A 27668-nucleotide genomic window follows, 5' to 3' on the forward strand; every position below is an offset into this window, starting at 1 on the left:
TGCGTGACTAATAAATGCAGTTACAGACGAAAATAATGAATGAATACGTTTAACCTTGGTTGTCGTTCGCTTTATTCACCTCTCACACTCAGAGGAGTGCATGTATGCGGATTCTATGGAGTGCATGGCCAAAGTGAAGAGACTGCACGCCCTGCATAACCTGCCGTGCTCCTGCCTTCTGCCCTGCTAGTAAGTTTTTACGGACTATCGCGACTCCTAATGCCAGACGGTTGTACTATTGCTTCAATGTGCTGGGAATTTTCGTTGCGGCTGGGACGTTACCGGAAATTAATATATCTCAGAGCCAAACGTACACATTGCATTCATAGTCTGTGCATTTGGGAAATGTTTAGAATGAAAACTCTGCAGCTGTCTTTTTAATAATATTCCGGAGTATCAATGGAAAAACTAGAGCGTAAAAGAAAGGAAATTACGTTCTGGACGCTTTGCACAGGGGGGGGGGGGGGGGGGAAGGGGAGGGGGCATGGCGTCCCAGTGTGGTTGGTATACTAAATGGACAGGAAGCACTCTGCTATGCTTACTGGAAGAGCAGCCCTGGTAACGTGTCGTCATTGTCAAAAGAATGCGGCCTTAGTAGTTTGCTTCGTAGCAGAATAGTGCGGCTGTCCGCACTGCTGGGAATCCTCAACTTAGGTGGAAAGAGTTCGAGGGTTCATCTTATCTTTGAGAGATTTGAAACACTGACGACGCAGAACACGTTACACAGCAAGGTGCCAGAAGAAAATCTGGTGGGCTGTAACCTTATTGACATAGGCTGTTCCTAGCAGGCTGCTCCAGGTGATGGGAAACAGACATTCGCGCATCAAGCTAACGTGCGCCACGTCGTTATGCTTACGAGTTCACTCTCATGGTAGTTCACAGAGTGCAGATAAGTCGTGCCGTTGTGAAGAATCTGAAAAGAACGTTAATCGCACGCAACCTTCGAGAGTGGGATACGTCTGTGCGCTAGAACTTGAGCCAAGTCGAAACATGTAAGCCAAGATTGACATAACACAGCCTCGCCCCAATGAAGGCTCGCAGTTTGTCAGTAGTAAATTTAATATATGGACAACTAAGAAACTTACACGACCTTGCTATGTATGTCCCGCAGAATGTGGCCTGTATGATCCTTATCCATATGCTGTCATTTCATACATCAGGCAGATCTGTTCGAAATTGTAAACTGAGGAGGTTACCGTCCCGAAGCGACACTTTGGCTGGGAGGGACGCCGTAGTCAAAGGGCTCTCTATTGGATTAGAGCACGTGGTTTTTTTTTTTTACCGTAGACGAGATCGAACAGCCGAAAGGTATTTCGAGCCCATTGAAATACGGCCGCCAGGGTTGAGATCGAATTCGCGTCTTTGAGATCAGCAGCCTCATGCCAAAATCACTGAGCCACCGCGGCAGATTGATCTGTTCATGTATTCCTTCAAAGCAAAGTTTGGCAAATGTCCTTTTAACTCCAAATCTGCGCTCTCCAGTCTATGCACATATCTGATTTTGTTTATTTAAATACCAATATATACCGACGACTGCTTACTATTGTATTAATGTTGACAATTTTATCTTTGGGCCTTTCCTGCTTGAACCTAGGGTCTGCAGTATTGTGTGAATAAATAAATAAATAAATAAATAAATAAATAAATAAATAAATAAATAAATAAATAAATAAATAAATAAATAAATAAATAAATAAATAAATAAATCATTTATATGACGGGCAGTGCCCCTTAAACCTGACTGATGGAGAGGCAGAGCCACCCAGATAGTGCATCACTGCAACACAAAAATATAATTCTTCCTAGCCTTGTGCGAGCCCAAGGCGGTTGAAACCCATTTTGTCCTGTAAGGCGCAGTCCCTGACAGCTACGTTCCTTTCATTGACATTTTCCATTTCTGCAGCGAAGCTGTCTACAGGAAGTCTCTCACCCATCGTGCCTGGCCGGAGGTACGTTTGTTTTATGTGGAAACCGGAGCGTTTAAATGAAAGTACGCGGCTTTTTAAAAATAATTTTATGATGACTGCATTCTAGTTTATAGAGGCCGGTATTTTCATTGTAGAAACTTTTTCCTACTTACCACTGTTTGCACAGTGCAATCAGTTAGGGACGTATTCTTTGCACGCCATGTGCACATTAGTGCATGCAACTTCAACGCAGTTGGATGGCAGCATGTTGCCAGAAGCCGGCGGTTTTCAGCCAGAGAGCAGGATGGGGAAAGAAAAAGGTGGCACAGGCGTGCAACTTGCAGTCAGCGTCACCCCGCCGCGGTGGCTCAGTGGTTAGGGCGCTCGACTACTGATCCGGAGTTCCCGGGTTCGAACCCGACCGCGGCGGCTGCGTTTTTATGGAGGAAAAACGCTAAGGCGCCCGTGTGCTGTGCGATGTCAGTGCACGTTAAAGATCCCCAGGTGGTCTAAATTATGCCGGAGCCCTCCACTACGGCACCTATTCTTCCTTTCTTCTTTCACTCCCTCCTTTATCCCTTCCCTTACGGCGCGGTTCAGGTGTCCAAAGATATATGAGACAGATACTGCGCCATTTCCTTTCCCCAAAAAACCAATTATTATTATTATTAGTCAGCGTCAAAAATGCCTTGTTGGCCATTTTCTGACAAAGGTTGCGGGAAAAATAGAAAGACGTTGGTTGGATATACTTGCTTCTTCTGGGGCTTCCAGTTCGTTCGAGGCCTTTCACAAAACGTACGAAATGGACCAAATGCAAACTGTTGCTAATTGGCGGCATGCCAATTTTTATATGCTAGCGATGCTAGCAGAATTGTGGTATCGACGTTTGAATGCTGGTGCGTTAGGTTGCATAAAATGCTGGCAGTGATTTTTGTCTTTGAAGGATTAATAATTTAGGTATTAAAGGGTAAGTACTTCTGAAGACTGTTTAATCATTGTAATTGAAAACAGTGGGTGAAAGCCATCCCCTTCAAGAATTTCGCCTCTTTCGGTGTCTTCAGTGCAGAAATATTAAAAACTAAAAAATTCTTTAAGAAAAAAATAACTACAGGGTAACTTAACTGAAGGAATTTTGGATTTCTGGAGGTCTAAGGACGACAAAATCAAGCAAATTCGGTGGCGCATACAGTAAATCAAGAGGGACCGTTAGTAAAACGTTATTGCCACAATAATTTTGTGCTGTTATGAGGTTAAGGTTAGCTTTTGCATTAAATTATTTTTAAGAGGGCTCCTGTGTCTATGCGAGCTGACACTTTGACCTTGCATTGCTAAATGTGTTTGAAAAGGCGCTTTCTCTAATTAAATTGGAAATTGATGCACTTTTACAAGTAGTGATCTTTTTATTTTCATGCACGTGCTCTGCATCGCAGATGACATAGCGGGAATTACAGGGTCAAGGCAGGAAAATGCACTATTCCGGAGCCTCAGTTATCGGCAACACTCCATCCCCAAGTAGTACGGCGGAACTGGCGGCTATAACGAATTCCTTCCTTGTAACCGCAACTGAAATGAGAGAAAACAAACCTGATGTTATTCTTATCAATAATTGTTTTTTTTTGGAGAAAGGAAATGGCGCAGTATCTGTCTCATATATCGTTGGACACCTTAACCGCGCCGTAAGGGAAGGGACAAGGGAGGGAGTGAAAGAAGGGAAGAAGGAGGTGCCGTAGTGGAGGGCTCCGGAATAATTTCGACCACCTGGGGATCTTTAACGTGCACTGACATCGCACAGCACACGGGCGCCTTAGCGTTTTTCCTCCATAAAAACGCAGCCGCCGCGGTCGGGTTCACGGAGGGCTTTTAAGTGATAATAATAATAAATGGTTTTTGGGGAAAGGAGATGGCGCAGTATCTGTCTCAAGTATCATTGGACACCTGAACCGCGCCGTAAGGGAAGAGGTAAAGGAGGGAGTGAAAGAAGAAAGGAAGAAAGAGGTGTTGTAGTGGAGGGCTCCGGAATAATTTCGACCACCTGGGGATCTTTAACGTGCACTGACATGGCACAGCACACAGGCGCCTTAGCGTTTTGCCTCCATAAAAACGCAGCCGCCGCGGTCGGGTTTGAACCCGGGAACTCCGAATCAGTAGCCGAATGCCGTAACCACTGAGCCACCGCGGTGGGGCTGCCTTTAAGTGAAAAATGTGTTCGGGGTAAGCAATGCATTATTATTCGTAGAAAGCACCTAAAGTATACATCACAAAGCGTTCTGATCTCAAATTAATTTAGGCAGCAGCAAACCGCCTGTCAGCCGGGCACATTGTTATGCTGAAATATTAAGGACAGAGGAATACTTTCCGGAGAAGTGTCATTAGGAGACGCGAATCTTCAAAAAACCGCCGACGTTTCTCTTTGAAGATTAAACACCGTTTTTTTTTTCACGTGGCTTGTAGGCTTTGTGTAGCTTTTGCATACAATAATCGGGCGCTGTAATATTGCTGCATTCCGTTTCTTTCCTAAGAGGCAAGACTCAAGCCAGGAGAGATAATAACCCTCACCACCATCGATGCTATCACTAGATTTATGTGCACTAAATACTTCGCGCAATAGCCCTTTTCCCTTCCTATGGTTCGCCACCTACGGCTGCTTTTCTTCAGCATATTGTCGTGTATCGTCTCTCATGTCTCCGACACTGCAGGTCATCTATGATTACATTTTCTCTTTCTTGGCAACTGCTCTTGCACTTTAACAAACAGCAGAATGCTAACAAGAATAAAAGCGCAACAACACGACACAAAGAAGGAGGAAACCGACAGGACAGGCGCTAATGCCAGTACCAGCAGAATGCCAGTACCAATTCATGACATGCCGATGAATTTCCAGAAATCTTAATGGAGATGATCTCGCCTACACAAAGACAAGATCAGGATCTTGTACGATCACTTTTCGCCGAAGATTCTGCAAGGCGTAGATTCTTGCAAAAAGAACATTGTCTTCATCGGCGTACCGTTACCTAGCCCGCGAGGGAAAATATTTACGCTTAGTGTAGTACGTTTCACACGTGATTTAATTTTTTGCTAGCGTAAATCTGGAACCCTATTTTATAATGAGCAATTTTTTCAATCAATTTGGCCCCCTGCCTTTTATCGCTGCACCTCGTGACGTAGGCTGTGTGGGATGACGCCACGATGGTAGAGGCAAAAACAAGCACAGGATGGTACTTACCTGATTAAACGGGCCCCACAGCAAAGCTGAACTGTCGACAAACAGCGGATCACGACGCCGCATTTAATACGCCTGGTGAGCTTAAGCGTGATCGCTAATCCCGCATAAGGAAATAAGCGGCGCGTTGATCACGCGAAAAATTGTCGGAGCCATGGTCTCTGCATCTACATCGGTGTAGATGCATTGGCAATGGGGTGTTTGGCGGTGATGCCACGGGCTGAGCAGCCGAGCCTGTGATTGGTCGGACGCTTGTTCCCCACCCCCTGTTGCTTTCGTCACGGGTGACGTCACGACCAAATGAAATGGAAACGAAATTATACGTTACAAAAATCATTACAGAGTTCATTATGTTTACCAATGTTGGCTTGGGCGTGATGTATCTAAAATGCCGCGCTGTTACTAATGTGTAACCTGGTGTTTTGGTTTTCACACATGCTTAGGCGAGGCGGCAGTACCCCAACAGGTGAGTCGATCGAGTAGAGTCCGGGGAATATTTAAAAGAAAATGGAAGAGGGGAGGGAACAATGGAGGTGAGAGATAAAAGTTCTGGTGCTGTGCTAAAACCATGAGAAAAAAGGGAGATGGCACATTTGTTTGGAGAAATGAAGTGTAGGAGATTGTCCCCTCGTTAGGGCACCGGATACTGCAAGACTCCTGAGATGAGATGGTAAAAAAGCGATCGCGATAAAAAAATTCGAGAGTACTGGGAAAGTAATGGTTATATATATATATATATATATATATATATATATATATATATATATATATATATATATATATATATATATATATATATATATATATATATATATATATATATATATATATAGGAGACCAACACGTATATCCCACACCGTACATGCTATACAGGCTGCATGCCGTACCAAAACGGATTTCACCGTTGCTTGCCATACGGGCCACACGAGGAGGACAACGTGCATTACATGCACTATATACAGATTGAGGGCACATATTTCAATTTCATAGCTCAATGAAAACATTACCGCCTGAGAGCAAATTTGATCGAACAGCATTCGGAGCTTCGCAGTTAGAAAGCCAGCCATGTCTTTTGTGCAGGGCTTTTGCTATGCACCAGTCCATATTACACAACTTTAGGCTACATTGTCCCATACTACCGTTACTGTCACAGGAGTACCGGGAGCCCGCGCGTTGTCGGATTGAAGAAACTTTATGGATATAGAAGATCAATGGGGTGGGGTTAATGGCCCCCTAACGGAGGGAGACCTTGCCCACCCAGTACGCAATCTTGGCTTGCGTGCTCTTGTCCGACTCCCTCAGAAGCCTAAGCCAGGTCTTCCGGGAGGGAGCCGGTTGGAGGTCTTTTGGATGTAGATTTTCCTTACAGTCCCATAACATGTGTTCTTCTGCTGCTATTTTACCGCAGTGGAATCAGTTGGGATCGATGGGTTGATGGGTCGTGACTTTCCCAGTTTAGGGTCTACGCAGGTTTCTGGCTTGTCTGGTAAGGCCTGGGGGAGGTGCAGGGTAGAGTTTCCGCACCTCAAGGAGTTGATTGGTCATTTCCCAGTAAGTGGAAGTTTCGTTGATGCGGGGCTCCGAGACACTCCCTGATCCTTCCCGGTTTGCTAGAGCTCGGTCATATCGGTTCGCCGTTTCCCGCATTTCCTTTGTGCGCAGGGGCCCAAATAATTCCTACACGGCTTACTCTTTGGCTGGTTTTGATTAGTCCGGCGGCTGCAGAGCAAATCAGGCCTTTGTTGTAATTTTGAATCGCAATCTTAGGGTCGCTAATTATTGTGCCTATGGTATCGTCCCTGAGAGTTAGGGCAACGGCTACTTCTTCGACCTCTGTAGCTAAAGGCACTGTCGCTACGGCCAAGAACCTGGGCTGGTCTGTCGCTCGCACCATGGTGCTAAAGTATTTGTCTTCCTTTGCTCTGGCTGCGTCGACTGCTGCTGGGTCGCTACTGTATTGGTCTTCGATTCTGTGAGCGCGGTTCACTCTCCTAGCTGTATGCCTTTCCAGGGTAATGTTTTTTTGCTCAGGGGTAGGATCTTGATGTGCTGTCGGATTGCGATCGGCAGCATCTCACTACAGCTAGAGTCGTACCACATCTATTCCTAGCCTGTATAGTCGTCAGAGCGCCGGCTAGATCGGCTTGAGGGCGCCAGATGGCGCTAGGTATTTGTAAGCTACGCGCGTGCCTGCCGCATCGGGGCCAATCAGCGCGTGCGCAGTGGCGGTGGCTGGGCTCCAGGTATTTCGGTAACGGTAACACGGTACATAGTGTGCTAAATTTGTCTGTAATTCGTACTTCAAAAACAAAGTTGAAACAAATAAACGACCTCTCGAAACGTATGCTCTTACGGATATCGTAGAATTTTTTATGTTGTAGAGATGGCATCGTGATTACTGATTACGAGGCTCCCTGTTGTACCTATCAAGCATATGCTTAAAAAATAAAAGGCAGACTGTGCCCTTGTGAAAAAGTTTTTTTTAACACTATATAGGCAGTCTGTAGATCTCAATAATTAATCTCAGAAGGTCGTCTGTAATCGTTCTTGAGATTTATTGCCTAATGCGTTTATTAGAGTTTACGCTACAGACAGGAGTTTATCAGACCTTCAGAAGACATTTGTCTATGAGCTGTATTTAGCCATATACATTTTTTTTGTTTGCACCTGCTTCCGTAGAGAGACTTTAACCTTAGAATAGACAACACAAAAAGTTTATATGAAAGCAGTTAGTTCAAAACGAAGTCCCTAGACAATCCGTAGTTCACCTCTTCAAGGACAAAACTTGATGTCAATGTGTTGCTCAGACTGCGGAACTTTCAACGTTCCGTAGTTTGGCGGTGCCGTCGACTACCTTGTGGTGCGTGCGTCAAGAGCTCATTTTCCTGTGATGTGCGGTTCGCTCTTTTGTACACCAGGACCATGGCGAAGCTGATCATTTACCTGGACGAAAAAATCGAGAAACGTAGACGCTACGCCCAATTTCCCGTAAGTTGCGTCTTTCTAAAACTTGCGCTCCAGAGTGAGGTAAGAAAACTTAGCTTATCATACGAATAACTCTTTCCCATTCTGGTTGGAGAATATTGGAACCCATTGAGGAGCCAAACAGTGACACTTTTTTGTGTGCACTTGAGAGCATGCTTGACACTGTGTTCTGCACTGGAGTAAAACTACACAGTCTTCATTTTTGGAAAGCGTGATGAAAATTATGCAAGCTTTAGTGTTCAGCGCATTGAAGCAGTCGCAACACAGGGGAGGACGTACCATCCGTGGCTGAGTGGTGCGTGGCAGTGCACTGGAGCACTCGTGCACGCGCTCATGACAGAACAGCAGTTGGCCTTTGTGCAAACATAGAGCAGATGGGCATGATGCCCAGTTTGATTTTAGAAAGGTAGCTGCGCAGTGAAACGACCCTATACTAGGTTACGACTGGGCTAAAACATTCGCTGAGGACCCTTGTGTCAATCCTCCTTCATTACATTGTTCTCTTCTTTCACTCGCCTTATCTTCATCTTTGTGTTATTTCTCTTCTTTAGGTTGTTATGTTCTTCATTCTTCTCCTTATATCTTTCCTCACACTCGCCTTGGCTTGGATATTGGTTTGGCATGCTTTGGCTTGGCGCCTACAGCTGCAACTACAACGGGCTTGTGTTACCCCACGGCTCGGGGCGGGCTACCATACCGACGTAAAAGCGGCCGGGCGCACAACCCCGGCTGCTAGTGTACAGTGAGCTGCGCGCCTGATATAAGGTGACAGAACATGATACGGACACAGTATATTTGCTGTGTTCAAATATGTGACATGTGTACATATTTGAGCAAGGACCGTTTCGCGTTCGCTGCACAGCATAGGCAGCACCTCAGTGCGAGAGTGCTTTTGGTTTCTAACAATAAACAATGCGTTAATCGTTAGGCTTAGTAACGACTAAATCCACAGACGACGCGAAACTACGTGGACTCTTATCACTCCCTCTCCGTGACTAAGATATATACGACATACTCTACACATACTGTAGACATTGTAAATTGCGAAGGAGCACACCGGACACTGCTGAAATGCTGACGAATTTACTCGAATGTGAGTGGTTTCACGTGAAGCCATGTTGCGGAACGAAGACGAACCTAGAGGAGCGCCCCAGAGTTTCCTTCATGCGTGCGAAATAGTAGTAAGCTAGGGAATAGCACATAGGATGGGGAACTAAGAAGCCAGACTACATCTATACCTTGGTGCATTTTTTGCATCTCAATCGTGTAGTAGGGCACTTACGCCACTCCAAGTTCTAAATTTCTGTAAAGTGGTGAGAGCCCTGGTACTCAAATTTGAATACATTTCAAACTTTAGGGAAGCAGTAAGTGCTCCATACTGGACCGAGAAGCAAACTATGCAGCCTGGTTACTTTGCCAATTGGCAGTCTGTACGTACAACGGGGCACAACTGGGCTTCGGAGAAGAGTTTCCTCTTTCGTTGTTGGTGTGAAACAGCTTTCGCTTTCTTCCTTAGAGAAACACACATAAGCCATGGTCCTTTAAGCTTTACTAGATTTTCGTTTGGTGCCTTTACTGCTGATGCCTCCAGTGTTCGTTAAGGAGAGCAGAACGTTGGGCCACTTGGTGTAGCTAAATATTCAGGAAAACGTTGCGCAGATTAGCACAAGTGCCAAGTTTTCCTGAATATGTTAATAAAGAAGTTCCTCATCCTCTTACAATGCCGTTCATTCACACAGTGAAAGAAATGTCTTATAATTTATGGCCCGGCATCGCTATGCGAGAATATGTTGTTCCCTTCACTGCTTACAAAACACTTTTTGAATTTAGCGCTCTGGGCTCAGCTGATTGTCATATGGCTGTGGTAGCGGCAATTTGATTGACCAATTGCACAGTGACTGGTTACTGTGGACGCTCGACACAGCCAAGAATCCGCGTACGCTCGATCAAGATTTGAACAGTGAAAACTCTTTATCTACTCTCTACCTACCAGGACGCTGGTGAGCAGTCTTTTGCCTTCATGCCGTGATATGAACCACACCCTGCCTTTTAACCCTCACTTTCCAATGTTGAGCGCAGTTCTCCAGCCTAGTGACCAACATTGGCGGAACGATGGGAATCTACCTGGGCCTGTCTTTCGTGATGCTCTTCAGCGTCGTGGACACCGTGGCCACGGCGCTTGCCAGGACGGTCACGTCCTTCAGCATCATGACGGATGTGCGGAAGGGACAAAGTGCCCTCGACGCAAGTTCTGCGAATTCCCCGGCCCGCTAGGTGGGCGCCTGGTTGAGCAAAATGCGAAAATTATAGCTGCACTAAAAAAAAAAATCCACTTTTGTGTTTGTGGTAAAGCTGTCGCCATAGTCTAAGTAGAATAAGATTGCTTTATTCGCTGTTTTGCTTCGACCAACAAATTATGTGCATAACACCTGGCTGCTGTAGTTTTAGCCTCGGGCCTGCTGACTGACCATTTGGCTTTCCTGATCCTGAAGCAAGATCGCATAGACGCTTAATCAGCCATGTCGCATTAAAGTTTTTCCTCTCGCTCACCTGTCAGTGCTGATGTCGATGCTTGAGCTTTGTAACATGTTTTTAAAACCTATCTCTCTTTTGCTCAGTATTAGTCATATTCAGCTCATTAAAAAGAGCTTTTTGGGGCTAGAGATCTCGATCCACGCCTACTCCGTTTGCAGCTGAAGTTTTTAGGTAACGTGTGCAGGGAGACGCAGAGTCTGTGCAATGTTATGGAGAATGTGCATTTTACAATGGTTTGTACGGTGCAGTGGGGCGACACTTACTTTCATTAGTCGTTTTCTCGACATGCGTATGGACGGATGGACAGGCAAAAAAAAATTCCAATCGGGAAACCATCCTTCTTTAGCAGCTGAGCTTATTAGGCGTCTTAGTGCTCATTTGCCTTTCCTATTCACTCCGACTGGACACACTCGTGAGCGGCTTTTATGGGAATTCCTTATAAGGAAGTTGAGGACACCTACAATTTCCTCACTGTTAGACTACCTGTTTAGCCTATCCAGAAGGCAGATGACTCAGGAATTTAGACTATTTGTTCTATGTAATGTTTTATCGGTCCCCTTTTCTGGAGCTCCTTTACACCAGTGTATTAAAACGTGTTAAGCGAATGTGCATTTCTTCTGCTGCAAAGACGTTCTTTCAACTGCGCACATCGACGCTGCCTGTCAAGGCATGACTGCATGCTAAGGAGATGTCTGTGCCACGGACGGTGAATTGCTGCCTGTGCAATGCGTCAGAGACTACTGACCATTGTTTTAATTCTGTGCAATGATGCTATGTTCTTTTGGCACATATTACGGCGAGCACTTAAGAACTATATTGAAATAACACTACAGTATCTGTTTGTTGCCTGTGGAGAAAAACTTTGTTTTCCGACGCGATCTATTTATGTTGCTAGTACTGTTTATATAGTCTCTGGGAGAGCCGTATGATGGAGCGCCATGCCGAATCACGGCGGTCACCGAAACCTTTGTTTAGTGAACAATGCACTTTGGTGCGTGGAGCATATGTTGCGCTAGAATTAAGAGCCGCCTAGCTGACTCCCCTATCTGGATACATGTGTGCCTCCCAGACTTTTGATGCTTGGGAAGACGGGGAAGTGCAGGGGTATGCTGGGCTCTTATTACACAGTCTGGTGTTTCGAGGCATGAGCATACTCCGATTTTCCTTTTAGGCACTGCTTCCGTGGAATAAAAAAAAATAGCTGCGCCGATAGCGTAGTGATTCCGTGCAGTGGGCAGCGAAGCTGATATCTTTGCGCAATCGCTTCTTCGAATCGCAGTCGCGGCATTATTTATTCAAGGCCAAGTTCAAGGCTTCAGCGATGATCTGGCTTTTGCAGCTTTGGTTGAGAAGTGCAGCTTTCGCTCTAAAGAATATTTACCCTTTAGATTACTGCTTTTTTAACGGGCTACTGGCGATGGTAATCGCTACATGTTCACCTCTCTGTGCCCGTGTATTTTCGCCCGTTCACCCGTTCATACAACGAGAAAGAAAATGACTACGAGTCCAATGTCACTGCCGCGAGCAGACAGAAGTGGGTTGAAAGCAGTAGATGCAAAAGAAAAGACTAAAAGAATAGGTGCGTCGCAGCTACCATGCATGTCCACCAATGCAACCACTACAACAGACGCCCCCAATACCTTCCTGTCATCTTGCATGCAGGTCACAGAATATTATAATAGGGTACCTGGCCATGTGATAGTTATCTTGAAATGAGTGCGACATTAAGAGCAGCAACATTCCTAAAAAGGGCGCTAATTTTGTGCACAACGAGGCACAAGCAAGTATTTATGTAAAAGACACCGCACGAGACAGCAATTTCATCCGCCTAGGTAGGCAGGTAGGTAACAACTTTAATGGTTCATGAAAGAACAAAACGAGGGGGCAGGGGATGAAGAAAGGAGCAAGCAGGACGACGATGGATCCTCGGGCCACTCTAGATGGCCGGGCACTGTTGTGCTTCGTCGACCCCTTGGGCCCAGCCCACTGTCAGAAGCTGTATATCAGCTGCGCAGAGCAGCCTCCCGTCACTCCGGATGCGCTGCCCCTTGGCACGGGTGCTTTAGTTTGTTTGTGCAGTTCAGATAGATGTGATTAAAGCCGGCTCTGGTGCTAGGAAACAAGTGGCAGTGAGGAGAGGCTTCACTGCGAGTTATAATTGAGAGAAGTAAAGGGGTCGTGACTGTGGCCGTTAGAAGGCTGCGCCAGAAAGCTCGGTCCCTTTTTGGAAAAGATTTATGCGGGGGAGGGTAGATTTGGCAGGAATTTCTGTAAAAGAGGATCACGTCCTGATAGTTGAGAAGCCGATCCCTGCCACGGCGAGACAAAGGCAGGTCGCTCGCAGCCCGGTTGACGAGTACTCGGGCTTTGCTGTAAGTGGCCTGGTTGAAGGATGTTCGCTGTGGGCAGGGTGGAGAGGGGGGGGGGGGATGATGCAATGATGTTTGCAGCCGGGGAGTGGATTTTGCGATTGGCATAGTTACTAACTGCGGTTTTGGGATGCGAAAAATAAAATCAGCGGAGGAGTGTGCGATAGCTAGGGCAATTACTGTCTCTTCAACTTCCAGGCAATATTGCCGCCTATACATAAAATGCACATACTGATGATTTTTTCGCGCGTCTGCTCCCTCCCGCGTCTGCTTACCCGAGTTGGGAAGGTAGGTGCGCCTCCTATATCGGTGTACATTAAACATTCTCTCTCTCTCTCATAATTTTTTTTCAAAATTCGAAAGCAATGCTTGCTTCATGAATGGCCTGTACAGGGCCTATCGGCAGAATGTATCATCAGAGCGTGTCCGCAAGAACTGTCAGTCATCCATTATAGGGGTGATAAGTAGATGAGTTAAGTATAATTGCGTAACGAGCATCAAATAAACATTGTCATCAAAATAGTTGATCAGTTGAATTGCGCGAAGCAATTATTCTGTTGAAATTTGTAGTGAACGTATCGCGACTGCCACTGATCCGAATAAATATTACAAACTGATGACTGCTATTACTATCGCTTCTTAACTTTTTGCTTTTCATTAAATGCATTGGGTATTTCTGCCTTGTATTTTTATTACTGATGATGCAAATTGTTTCACCTTAACGTTGTGGTATCAATGAAGTTGAATAGGTTGTAGTCCAGGGAATAATTTTTCACAGTGTGCTGCTCTGTTCATTTTTTGTTTATTTTGTTTAATTATTACTGCCGTGTATTTTATTCCAATGTCCCATAATAATTTTGTTTTTCTCGTCTGTTTTTAAATTTGTTTTCGATCCATTCCCTGTACCTGCCTATGTAATCGCCTCAGCCGTGTGGGCCTGTAGAGGTATTTTTTGAATAAATAAAAAAAATTTGTAAATAAAAATAGATACTTCCAGAATTAGCCGGTAATTTTATCAAATCAATGATTTATGTAATCAGTGAACTAGTTTCAATTACTTTAAGATAAATATACTGATATAATTTACTGAATTCCTCACAATCTGATAAGCAAGTTTGTCGAACTGATTAATTACTTTATAACTGAATAAAATTATCAATTAAATTAGATTACATTTATTTGTTCATTTCATCGTGAAGAGATTGTATCTGTGCTCCCAGTCCATGGCTGAGGCGTAAGGAAACAAACACAGCACCATAATGGGCAACAGTAAGGGAAGTGCTTTCGCATTACTGCACATAAGATGACAAGTGCGCCTCCGGAATTTTTGCTTTACTACGTGATTTATTTTTGCAAAAATAACAGGCAACACATAGAAACAAGGAAAAACCAAAACAGCAAGCAGAACACAACGTTTACCACGTGTTACGAAATCAAACCTATTGAAAAAATGACTGCAAAAAACCAGTTGAGAAACAAGTTGACAAACCGTGGCACCACAAGCGCGCACTTTCCAACCGGCAATGGTGTTTAAAGCCCGGACAGAAATTACGCTTGGCCCCTTTGTCTCTATTCACGCTCTGAACAATGGTGAGAACAAGTTCCTGCTCTGAAGCAACTTGCAAACAGCGTCAGAAATGCGGTTACGCCGTTTGACAAGGAGGTGGGACTCGCTGGCCGCAGTCGGCGCTGACCTCTGGTGGCTCTAAGTCGGCCGCTCCAGAGCTGCATAGCACTCGACGATGACCACGCGAGTGTCGTCCGCGGAGCGCCTCACATTCCGCACTACGTACGGCCTGCCATTAAGGCGAATCGCGTCCAACTCTAGCCGTGGCACTCCCTGTTGTTGGGGTCGGCAACTGCGCAGCAGTGGCTGTTCGTGCTCTGACAGCAGGCCCTCCTGCAGTAGTGACTGGTGATCATGTTGTGACGACAGTTCCTGTTGTGAAGCCGGTCTCTCCCGTCGTGGCAGAGGTTCCTGCCGACTCAGCGGCGGTTCCCTTTGAGGCGACAGCTGCACGAAGCTGGCATCCGTCGGTGTGCATTGCAATGCTGGCCTACACCGCACCGAGTGAATTATGATTGGCGGTCTTGGTGGAGACTGAATGCAGTAGGGACGACCCGAATAAAAGTTGTCCTCGGAACGTACATTCCCGACCCTGGCGTGTAGGTCCCAGCTGAGGCTGTAGTTGTCACCTGGCCCTGTGGTGTGGTAGGGCGAGGCATAGTGAAGACATTGCGGGGTCAACGCAATGTATACAAATCAAAAGCAACAACAACCACAAAATGTTTTCGATGCTAAAAAGGTTTCGATAACGAGCCAAGTTTAGAGGATCACGATGCTTTATAATTTACTAGCGTAGTAAAAATTGCATATTAGTTTTCTACCAATACTTTAAGATCACTGCAGCGACCCGCAGTAGGAGAACGCGAGAGCATTGACGCCTCCTCGGCACTCTGAAATCACCTACGACAACCATCAGACGATTATGCACATTCAACGACATGTTGCGAAACACGAACGATGCAGCTGTTTCTTGCGGCAAGCTTGGAGCAAGAAGGTACACATCCTAATCGACACATCCATATTAGCATTAATAAACTTATTAGTTAAGCAATTATTTTCAATTACTGGCTATCAATTAAACGTCCTCATTGGTTACGATTATTGATGGCAATTATATTACCAATGTTGTTCTTTTTTACTCTTGTTAATTAATCACAGTTACTGTATTTACATCTGCTTTTATTCCAATCACATATTCGTTTTCAAATTTGGCGCCAGTTCTGCTTTTCCATCCGTCTACTATATCACCGTCCAGCCTAACAGAATTTACTTCTAACGCTTAAGTAATTACTCTATATCACTCAACCTCTTTCGCTTATCACTCAAGAAACACATTTAAGTTGTTTGAAACTATAATCCAACTCCTTTGCCTATTTTCCCACCATTTTGCCATTCACGGTAGTTTTCCCGTCCACTCACTATATCGACGTCCGCGCCATTTCGACGGTTTTTCGACATTTTTGGCTCTAACTATTCATCCTCTCGACATCAATTTTTTTGCGCGAAATCCTCACATCATGCTCATTGGATTACAACCATTCATTTGATCCTACCTCTTGTGAGATCGCCACAACGTATGTGGATGCCTTTTGATGACATGACCTCGCCGATACAGCCAATTAATGCTTTAGCATTAATAAGGTACAGAGCAACATACTGCACATTCCCTCTCAATAGCTTGAGCCATGAGATAAGCTTTATTTTCGCACAGTAACAGTGTTAACATAAACAGCTCCTTTCAATACTTTTTCTTTCCTGACAACTACATTAGACCGGACAGCCTCAATAACGATGTGACACTAAGGTGACTGGCATGCTCGGAAGCACGTCGACACTGAATTTTTCATCGTTTTCACTTCGCGAGCACTGGCGTTCATCTTACATATGCACTCCTTAATGTTCTTTTTATTGTATACCCATGGGCCATATATTGCTACAATCTTGGTTCGCCACATTATAGGGTATGACGAGATGACACCTCGCCACATGCTTTCCACAGCCTTCAAGCCGAATAATTAAAATTCGCGGCGTAGTATTGCCACAGATACGTCCACACGGAAAGGGGGCATTGTACGGGTGCTTACATCGGCGTCCGTGTGATGGCTGCATCTCTCGCTGAGCGTAGTCCTGCAGCGATGGTACGTGCAGCGCGTACAAACGTTCCGCGTTGCCTTGAGGCCATCCCACAAACTGCCGCTGCGGTTGCAGCTGCGGCTGAGGCTGCGGCCCTGCCTGCGGCTGGATCTGTTCTCTTGAACGGCCGACCACCGATGGAAGCGCCGTCTGTTGCAACGTGGCCGTGCCGATCAGCGGTGAGGCGCTGCTGGGCCTAGCCTCTGGTTCCTGCACGCAGTGAACAGACGATGACACTCGGTGGGGAAGTTACAAAAGGTGGCTGTAATGGATGCACGCATGATTGAGCCCCTTTGAAGCAGGGTGCACGGTGGCAGTTGCCACCATGCTCGGTTTCTTCATTCACTTTTTCTTTATATTCCTTAAACGGTGTTACAAATCGGTCTACATATGTGTCATTTTCTTCAAATACAATTTTAATCCTACCCTTCTGACATTGTCACCTCTCTACTTTTGCGCCAATGATCTTCTTATCGTATTTTGCTAACTTTATTATGGATGGATGGATGGATGGATGGATGGATGGATGGATGGATGGATGGATAAGGCTGAACCCTTTAAATCGGGCGGTGGCTCAAGCAGCCTAGCCATGGCTTATGAAATTTTACTCTTCTCTTGGAGTTTAGAATTATAGTGCACAGCTTTAGCGTCACCAGCGGCGACCAGAGACAATTCCCGACTGCTCGCTTCAACGCCACCGCTGAACGGCCCCTTGGCGCTCAGCATAGTGGGCAATTGATAAATGGGGTAGGACAATGCCAGATGGAGTGTGATAAGCTCCTGATTTTCAGTGATTCTCGCTGTGCTCTCCTTGTTATGTTAGAGTAACATAATGCAATATCAGTAACGCAATATTGCACCCACACTGGGCAATACTGGAAAAGTGCTTTTCACCCGGCGTTCAGAAAAAGGTTTCCATAAACATTCATGACGAATAGCGCACGAAATATGTTTTTTGAAAAGAATGTAGGTGATGCGATGAAGCGGTCACAAAGTGACAGTATAATCAACGCTGTAAATTTCATAATTTAAATTCCATGGGTGCACTTAAGTCTGCTTAAGTGCGGTAATGCGAAAGCATTTCTCTTACAGCTGCCGAGTATGGTGCTGGGTGTTCGTTTCTTTATGCCTTTGCCGTTTCTAAGTAGTGATTTCGTTCTAACTTGGCTCAGTGGTTAAGGTGCTCGTATACTGAGCGGGGTACCCGGGTTTGAACCCGAGCGCGGGGTTCGCGTTTCGGTGGAGGCGAAACACAAAAAGGCGCCGGTGTGCTGTGCGGTGTCAGTTCACGTTAAAGGTCCCCTGTTGGTCGAAATTATTCCGGACACCTCCACAACGGCACATCTTTCTTCCTTTCTTCTTTCACTGCCTCCTTTATCCCTTCTCTTACGACGCGGTTCAAGTGTTCACCGAGATATGTGAAACAGTTACTGCCTTCTTTCCTTTCCTCAAAACCAATTTTCAATTTACCACATCCAAAGACGTGCGTCCCGTTACTAGAGCGTCTGGCAAGCACTCCAAAGTACTAATTAGTTATTTTAATGAACGGATGAGATATTTAATCCACAAATTCAATTAGCTATTTATTTCTGAAAAAGCAATTCACTAATTGATCCAGGTAATGAATTCAGTTAATTAACAAGTACTCAATAATTCGGGTGACTTAATTGAATGTTACTGTTGAATATTTCGGTAATCAACGAATTCATCGATTAATTAACTAATAGTCAATAATTCGGGCCTCCGAATTTATTGTAATTTTTGATTATTTCAGTAATCAACGAATTAATCAATTCGATTAAATCACCGATTAATTTGAACTAATTATCTATTCCGACTAATTTGTAGAATAGATTATTTAAAAAAATTGTCGAACTAAATTTGTTATTTACATAATTATTTAATGAACTAGTTTAAAAGTTACCCCTATAATGTGTGATTGACAGTTCGTGCGGACACCCTCTGATGACACGCTCAGATTACAGGTCCTGTACATGTCACTCATGAGACAAGAAATGCTTTCGCATTAAAATCCATATTGTCGCCACTGCTAGCGTGCATGTGTCCATAGGCAACTTAGGGTCGGTGTTACTGATTGATTACTTCATTTGAAAGGATTCTCGTACTACGCGCATGTTGCGAGATTTCGACTACAGTGGGTGTACTTAATCCCACAACATTGTCACACTCGACGGAAAGCTCCTCCTTGGTTCTCAATATTGCAGCGGACAAGTAAAACAAGAACATTCACCACTTTCGCAAAGCACTCCGGGTAAGTCGTTAACTGTAATACCAACCACCCCGGAAAGATGTGAAGAGCCGCCGTTCGAAGTGCCTTGTCAATGGAAATCCAGGAGGTAACTCTGAAGGCTATTTTAATGGAGGACAGGTCCATACCTGGATGAAACCCGTGAGTTTGCCTGGCTGTTCAGCCGAGAACCACCATCATGAGTGAATAATATACCAAATTCAGCCCTATGACCAAGGCTGTCTTAAGTACTCCGAAAATAAAATCATGTTTTTCGAGGTTAAACCACCCTCTTGCAGAGCTTCAATGCGAAGCCAGCAATTTCTGACCACAAACCGATTTAGGCTGGGCAGGCTGAATGAGGAAACGTGCACACGTTTTTCAAGAAGGGTCAGCCATCACGTTCGACAATGTGGTACGAAACGATATGCAAATGAACGAATTTAAGCCACGAGGCTGCCGCGTTTGCCACTGCAAACGGGTCGCATGATTCCGACTTGCGCACAGTGTAACAGTGAGGCGGTTTTCAGGGTGCCGATAGTACGTACCTGCACTGGTAACGGACCTGGATATTTGACCTTTGGAGTCTCTTTGAGGCCAGTGAAACTGCCCACCGGTGCCGGCTCTGTACGAACTGAAGCCGAGCACGAGGCGCCGGTGTCCTTGTACTGTGGCGTCGGCGACGGTGGATTAGAATCCGAGGGAGACGACTTCGGCGTCGCCTGCGTCGTCCGTGACAGCAGTACCGGCAGAGACGAGTTTGAGGTACTCGTCTCTTCCTGGCTCTGCGATGAGACCATTGGCAGCTGCGACGCCCCCGCGGTGGGCACCGATGACATTCTGATGTCCTTTGGTGGCTCCAAGTCCGGCGGTGTGCTCGCAGGGGAAGGCACCGGCCCCAGGTCGCTAGCGAAATTCAATGCCTCCGTTGTGTCCAGCGGTTGGCCCTGCTCTTCTTTCTCGGGCATGATCCACGAGCCAGGTCTGTATTTGGGAAACCAGCAGGAGGAAAAAAAGGTTGTGAGGAGATCGGACACAAAGAAGCCCGTGGAAGAGGTGACCGGTCCTGTCGGACTTTAGCCACCGCGTCTCAACAAAGATTCTAGGCGCCGTTAATCTAAGGTGCCTTTCTCGCGCCTGACAGACTCTCCGGCTGAAGCTATAGCGTGCAGCAAGGCACTTACGAAGACCGAGGGGAGCACCTGAAACGAGCGGCGTTAAAAGGCAAGGGAAGTGTCGCTGCAGCGCTAAGCGGTTTCTGAGGCTTTCATGGACGGAATCCGTAAACGCGCTGCGGTCTGCTACCATTCCGGAAATGCGGTCATTTGCGGATATCATTGACGGACAGAAACGAAAGCGCGGTGCTTTACATTCGAGACAAGTTGGGTTTCGCTGGGTTCTTCCGTGGCTACAATGACATCCGTTTTTCCGCTTGAGGTATGTTACCCAAGATTGGTGCGAAAGTCTACAGCTTCGTGGTCGCCTCCTGCAGGCGTCATCGCGTAGACACCACAGATGCCTCACTGACACCTGCTAACCCTAGCAATGAAGTCTCCAGCCCCACTGGTAGCCACCCTTGACTTGAGGGAAACCACGTCGCACGGCGGAACTTGCTTTCAGGCATGTCTGAGTTAGAGCGGTCGTTCCTGTAACTCGAGTAGGCTTGGAACGTACGTGTGTAAATCTGCTCGTTTTTTGTGTGCTTGTATCATAGTCAACCACAGTCTCCTGGCCGCGGTTACCGTGAGAGACCTCGGGCCCGCCACCATTATAATGTCTTTGCCAAATGTAACCAGGCAAACGGGGTTTGCTTTTCGGGCATATAGTCGAGCCCTTACAGCGCCCTTAAAGGCCCAAAGGTCTACAAAGGTGCGGAAAGGGATTCTTCTTATGTGACGAAAATTTGTAGCTAAAGTGGCGCCATATGTGCTCCGCAAAGCGGCTAGCAAAAATCCGGTTTAATCGTTATCCTCGTCAAAGGATAACACCATCACACACGTCACTGATTTCACATCATGGAACGATCAAGGGCTGGCTTTGCCTCCTGAAGGGAGCCACACTCATCGTGGTGCCGTGAAAACCCCATAAACAGCGAGGCACTTGTAAGAATACTTGCAAAGGCAGAGAAGGATTATCTAAAGGTATATTGAATCTTTTCCTCTAAAGGATTTCTGGCTTCTTATGTGCTAAGAACGGACTAGCAACAAACGCTGCGCGCTTAGCCTGGATAAGCAATCGTATATAATTGTTTGCACACATGAAGAGAAGACAGCCATTGAAGTGCACGCTACCACAGAGGTTTGGGCTGCGATGAAGCGTGCATGAAGTTCCTGAAACATATATTTTTAGAGAGCAGCTTTTAGGTGCCCGTTTGTGGCTAGCGCCTCGTCGTCGTGTCGTCAGCTTAACCGGCAGCTACAGCAAAGCGGAGAGCTCAGCGAAGAATGCGGAAAAGGTAGCAGTGGAAGAGAGAAAGGTAGAAGAGTAAGATAGAAAGTGAAGATGAAGGATACGGCGGAGGCTGAAAGAGGTCGCACTAATTTTTCGTAATGGCTTCCTAATCGCATTTACAGATAGCCGTTATACTTAGCACATGTGCCGAAACAGCCTGCTCAACAGCAACTGGTTACGAGAAGTTTATTTGACATTCACAAGAAAGCGGAGTCACAACGTATAACATACGGAACAACAGACAAGACGCATATCACAAATGAAACCGTGAAAAAAACACACTAGCACAGCAGCGAAAGCAACTATGGTGGATGCGGTAGCAAGCAGATATGTCAGCAACCGGTCCGTTACTGGCGGGATAAATTGGAGGGTCCATGAAAAACGGCTCACTGCCTTGCCCAAGTGAGGCGGTTCCTTGGGCAATTAAGACTCAATGCGCAATGTAAGATCATTGTAAGATCTACCACTAAACTGCTAGTCTACACTTGAGTCAACAATGAATCTCCCGTCGAAGCGCCAACCAGCAAATACAGGGGCGTCTGTTGGGACCGTTAATGGCTTACAGGCTGTTTCCCGTGGAAACGGGCACGCGCTACTTTGAATGTGCGGGCCACTAGGTCAGTGGCCCGCTCCATACAAGGTCACGCTCGGTGTGCCTTCAGCGTTCTTGCTGGAATCACTAAGAGAACCGGTGTCCAACTTTCGTCGACAAAATATTTAATATTGGAAAGCTGTAAGGTACTCCTGTAGATATATTGAAGGTAATTGGTCAATTCTTCAGATATATCTTCTTTTTACAGTGTGTACATTGTTCACATTAAGCATATAAAATTGATATAAAGAAGCAATGGGGAACACTTCTGATTTTAGGAAAAACATTAACACAAAAAAAATCAACCGTGATGACAGATCTCCAGTTATATCGATTGTTACAGTGAAATCGTATAATGCATGAAAAAATTGCGCTCATAAACTCTTTGCCGTTCAAAAATCCCTTTGTCTAGAATTATACACAAAGTGTACAAGAGAAGGGAAAGCCTCAGGGGGCTTGCCAACGTTTCGACAACAGGACCGGTCTTCGTCTGGGTGGGTATGAGGTTGCAGCGCGTTCTCGCAGGGAGCAGCAGACGCGGGAGAGGACGCCGCGAGGCAAGTGCTGCACCGCGACGCTGTACAGCACTGATGAGGCTTCGTTTAGTGCGATAGATAAGAAGCGTTGTGCGAGAAACGACACGCTTCGCATAGTAACGGGCATCCAAGTATTTTGCCCGAATATGTCGCAAAAACAAGGTGCGCTAAAATTTCGCATTAGGTAGTACTGAAATCGTCGGTCAAGTTGTTGTTACTATAACCATCTATTTGGCTTCATTTACTCGAGGAGAAATTACTTTCTCAATATCTCCATTAAACGATCTCCTGCACCAGCGGCTTTTAGCCTGTCAACGCGGACTTCCTAACTTCATCCGTCCACCGGACATTATGCTGTTTACTGCTATGTTTGCCTTTAATTAGAAGCCACTGCACTCCCCCAAGCAACCCTTGCTTATCTGTCCTCAGCAGTGCACGCTCTGCGCATGTCCATTTCGGCTTCCTGAAATAAACTTGCGAGAGAGTTCCGTCACACACAGCGCGACAGTGACACGTATGCGTACCTTTCACTGTAGTTGAGAGACCAGAAGCTCTTCCTGGCTTTGCTGCAGGGTACCTTGATAAACCAGTGCCGGTAGAGGTTGGTGCGCACCGCTCTCTGCGATAGTTCACCGCAATATGAAGGACATTTCAAAGCAATATATAGGCCGCTCTCGAAATATTGACAAGAAAAAAAAAACTGGAGGGGACAAGCTCCGCCTTAAGGGTATGACGCGATAGCAAAGTGGATCAATTCTCATACATGCAGAAAGTCATTGTATACATTCATAGGTGTCCAAACTGCCTTCTAAATTTCTCTCTGGGCACCACCTGCTCACAACGCCGGCAAATGAAAATTTGATTTCGGATAATGGAAATGGCACAGTATCTGTCTCACATATCGGCTGACACATGAACCGCGCAGTAAGGGTAGGGATAAAGGAGCGGGTGAGAGAAGAAAGGAATAAAGAAGTGCCGTTGTGGAGGAGGCCGGAATAATTTCCACCAACTGGGGATCTTTAACGTGCGCTGACCTCGCACAGCGCACGGGCGCCTTTTGCGCTTCGCCTCCATCGAAACGCTGCCGCCGTGGTCGGGTTCGAACCCGGGTACACCGATATGTGTTAATGATCTGAATTCACTCAAGGCTGTTGTGATCAGGTCTGCGGGAGACGGCTGAGGGCAGCCGCAAAACGGTAACAACGCCGCTCCGAAGGAGCGACGGCGTTGCGTGGAGTACACGACAGCGTTTCATCGAACGGTCATCGTGAAGAGCTGGCTCTGTACAGACAAAGCGCCAACGGCGTGGCGTTGAACGCGAGCCAAAAGATCCCCCAATACCCCTCACCCGCGAGCTAATTGTTTCTCCACCGGCTCTGACTGGACGCTGTGATTGGGCGCTGTGATTTGCGCGCGTCGCCGCTGAGCCGGGATATCCGGTTTCCAACTCGGCCGCGGCAACCGAGTTTCGTTGGAGGCGGAACGCAAAAGGCGCCCGTGTACTGTGCGATGTAAGTGCGCGTTAAAGATCTTCAGATGGTCGAAATTATTCCGGGGCCCTCCACCAAGGCACCTCTATCTGCCTCTTTATTCATTCGCTAGCACCTTCGAGCCTTCCCTCATGGCGGAGTTGAGTTGTTCACCGAGGAGTGAGACAATTATTGTGCCTTCCATTTCCTCAAAAACCAAACATACTCAACTCTCTCACCCGCCGCGGTGGCTCAGTGGTTAGGGCGCTCGACTACTGATCCGGAGTTCCCGGGTTCGAACCCGACCGCGGCGGCTGCGTTTTTATGGAGGAAAAACGCTAAGGCGCCCGTGTGCTGTGCGATGCCAGTGCACGTTAAAGATCCTCAGGTGGTCGAAATTATTCCGGAGCCCTCCACTACGGCATCTCTTCTTCCTTTCTTCTTTCACTCCCTCCTTTATCCCTTCCCATACGGCGCGGTTCAGGTGTCCAACGATATATGAGACAGATACTGCGCCATTTCCTTTCCCCAAAAACCAATTTTTATTATTATTATCAACTCTCTCCTGTCCTCTTCTCCGGAAGCGAAGCTTTAAACTTAGACTGGCGGTAAACATTTTATGATAGTTCTAATGATAAAGCACGAAAACTGACAGGACTGTTACGTGCGAGATTCGGGGAGATCAGTTGTGATATGCTGTTTTCGTAATGTACTCAAGAAAAGAAATTGAGAAGGTCCCGCATATCTGTGGAATTATAGACCACTCTTTTCAATTTTCAGGCATACTCGCTCTCGTAGCGCTTCTCTCTTGGTCCTTGACGGACACAAAGGAAACGTCTCGTTTTGAGAAGTGGCGAAATGTGTTCGACGTGTCGGACCAATGTATGGTTATGCTAGGCAAAGTTTATGATGCGTTTCGGGCGGTGGTCACAGCAGTGGAAGCAGTTACGAGAGAGAGGAACTACGCCTTCACACGTCACGTCATTGGGTTACGACCACTCAGTGGAGTGTGTTGCCATGCGCGTCCTAGTGGCGTTAAGAGTGACGTTAGGGCAATTCTCTCTTCCTTCCCTGTAGTGACCACTCTCGTTTTACGCCGACTACAACTACTCCTGATGCTCCTACTACTACTACTACGACGGCGCTAAACCTAGGGAACGAGCCTCTAACTGCTGTCGTTTTTAAGCTATCCAAGCGGGCTGTTAACTAAATTGTAGTCAATGCTTACATTCCGCATCGAGGACAAGAGTAGAAAATGTTTGTGGATGCAGTAATGCATCCTAGAGTTTGCAGGTCCGGTTTCCCCGGCAGCATTTTTTCGTCAGCACTGCAGAGCCCCAGTTGAACAACAAAAGTGGTCTAACCTCAGCTGGATAGTGAAAAATTGCTTGGATTTCTTTGCAAGCGCACATTGAGTACTTAGCCATCTTTAGCTCATAACTACGTACACCACCACATACTTAAGAGATTATGTAAGTCACCTCAATGAGTTCAGAAGGATAGAGAGATGAACAAGAGGAATTAGAAGAAGGTATTTCCGATATAACACAGAGGCTGCTGGAATAGCAGCTCCCGTTAGCAGAATACTTTCCTGTAAATATCCTTTGCAGAATATTTTTTCTGTTCCTTTTCCCCCTTCAAGTCACCTTCTCTACGTAGACCAGCATGTCGGTGGTATTAAATACATTGTCAAAAAGTAGTCTTGTCCAGAATTGGCCCTTCTCATTCACTTTTCTCCCGTCTCTCTTTCCCAGTTGCGCTCACCTTCCAAGTGGCCTGGCCGTCCTTATCCAAGAAGCGGTAGAAGGGGAACTTGTTCCTGCGCATTGGGGAGACAGGTAAGAGAGAACACCCAAATGACGAAAGACGATTCAGAGTAACTTTAGTTATCGAGCTACATGATGTGTTGCTCATATCACTCGTTTTGAGAAGCGCAGGTCGTTTCGGACGTTTTAAGTTTGGCACATCTTGAAGAGAGCCGCTCAGACGCGAGACAAAATGCGATGTAGCCTGAAATGCACGTCATGTGGCGTCCTCCCTGACTGCTGCTTCGTACAGTCTCCTTGACGCGGCGCAGTCCGCCAGGACCCCACGTGACCATACTGAGCCGGGGGAGACCAAAAACTTAGCAAGGAGAAAGTGTGGGAAGGGGGGACAGGAAAGGTCTGGATTAGTCATTTTTGGCTAGTTCAAGAAGCGTTGAAAAACTTAGGCGACGGTGATGCAACCTAAGGTCTTCGCGATCTGGCAAGATACTTTATAGATCCTGCGTGCGAAAAGGGGCTCACCTTAGTGCCTCGTAGATGTGCGACGTGCGCAACATTCGCCGCGGACTATTGTTGATAACGTTAGCGATGTGCTGCACCAAGAAGCCTGACGGCCTCCGAAGGCAGGTGCCCGCGGGCAGCAGTTCTCCCAGGGGACCAGGTGGCGTCCTGTCCACCGTGCATGTGTCATAAATACTCGGGTGCTTCCGGCGTCTGACGGTCGACTGCAAGGCAGCTCCTGCGACGGGAGGCCAACCACAACAAATGATGGTGGCGCCAGCCAGCAGTACCATTCGTTTAAGCTGGGCCATTTGATTCCTGCACAGTTCTTTTGTATAGCGCGCGTTTTGGTTGCGCTAAAAATATGTATAATTTGTCACAAATCCAACTAGCCCAACATCTAACTCTTTTAAAGTATATTATCTTGTACCGTTACTTTGAACTGCGCCATTTCCCACGAGTACCGCTTTCTTTAGCACCGGCAATGACAGAACCGCGCACAACCTCATCGAATTCCAGCAATAGGCGCTGTGGCGTCTCTCTAAGTATGAACACAGCCCAGTGTGGCAAAAGAAGTTGTTCAGAGTTCAATCTGATGGAAAAGGTTGCGCAATATGAAATAGTTTTTAAAATCTGCCTCCAATCAGATGCTAATCTAGAGGCTTCGTGTTTAACGTCATTTTGTTTATCTTGGCAGTCCAGCTATAAAGACAAAAGCCAGTGCTCTGGCAAAGCTCTAAAGCACATGGCTCTGCGTTCTGTGTCTGTCCCCCCCCCCTGCAATGTTGGGTTTGGCAATGCAAACCATTTATTTTTTACCCTCTGCTGTTTTGCGGTGAAAGTTACGACGCTAAACTTTTTCACGGACATCGAAACGCGTTTAATACCCTTTTTACCTTAGACCAAGTACTCACTACGTAGGAAACATGTTGCTACCTACTCTACCTTACACTGTTTACAAATTATTTATCATTTGTAATGATTAATAACTATTTGTGCTGCCCATCCTCAGTTACGCGTGGATGAGATCCCGATATTTTAAAAAGCAGGAAAACGTGATGTGCTGCTTCTGTCAAAAACTATCGGTAGTCGGAACGTTTCCAGTGGACATGTGTGGGGTTTAGTACAGGAAATGGGGGTGCACGGGGAGGGCTGCCCAGTTGTATCAAATTCGCCTTGCGAGCATAGCAGACGACTTGGCAATTGGAGCAGCCGCTAGCCGTTACTACCGGCAGAGCTTGGAAGCTTTCCGCATATACATAAAGGGACTTCAACAGACACGGTTCGAGGCACACATCGTTGTCATAATGGGACCTAAGGTGGAGGGTTTTACCGTCCTGTTTCCATGGTAACGAATCCGTTCTGCCGACTCCCCTTACCTACAATGGT

General features: G+C 46.3%; 1 protein-coding gene across 4 annotated transcripts in view; it reads left to right on the plus strand.

The window, feature by feature from the left end:
* LOC144109500 (acid-sensing ion channel 4-like) overlaps positions 1 to 14130 on the plus strand; it is a 93301-nt gene extending 79171 nt beyond the window's left edge. For 3 of the 4 annotated variants that reach the window (XM_077642326.1, XM_077642327.1, XM_077642325.1), the window contains 3 exons: positions 93 to 189; positions 1904 to 1949; positions 10192 to 10949. In XM_077642326.1, coding sequence (XP_077498452.1) covers positions 93 to 189; positions 1904 to 1949; positions 10192 to 10386 — 338 coding nt within the window. In that variant the 3' untranslated portion in view covers positions 10387 to 10949. Of the gene's footprint in view, positions 1 to 92; positions 190 to 1903; positions 1950 to 8045; positions 8116 to 10191 lie in introns of all 4 variants that reach the window. The other variant, XM_077642328.1, reaches the window with a different exon arrangement.
* Positions 14131 to 27668: the final 13538 nt, after the last annotated feature.

The sequence above is a fragment of the Amblyomma americanum genome, chromosome 11, assembly GCF_052857255.1.
Source record: "Amblyomma americanum isolate KBUSLIRL-KWMA chromosome 11, ASM5285725v1, whole genome shotgun sequence".
Taxonomy (NCBI): Eukaryota; Metazoa; Arthropoda; class Arachnida; order Ixodida; family Ixodidae; genus Amblyomma; species Amblyomma americanum.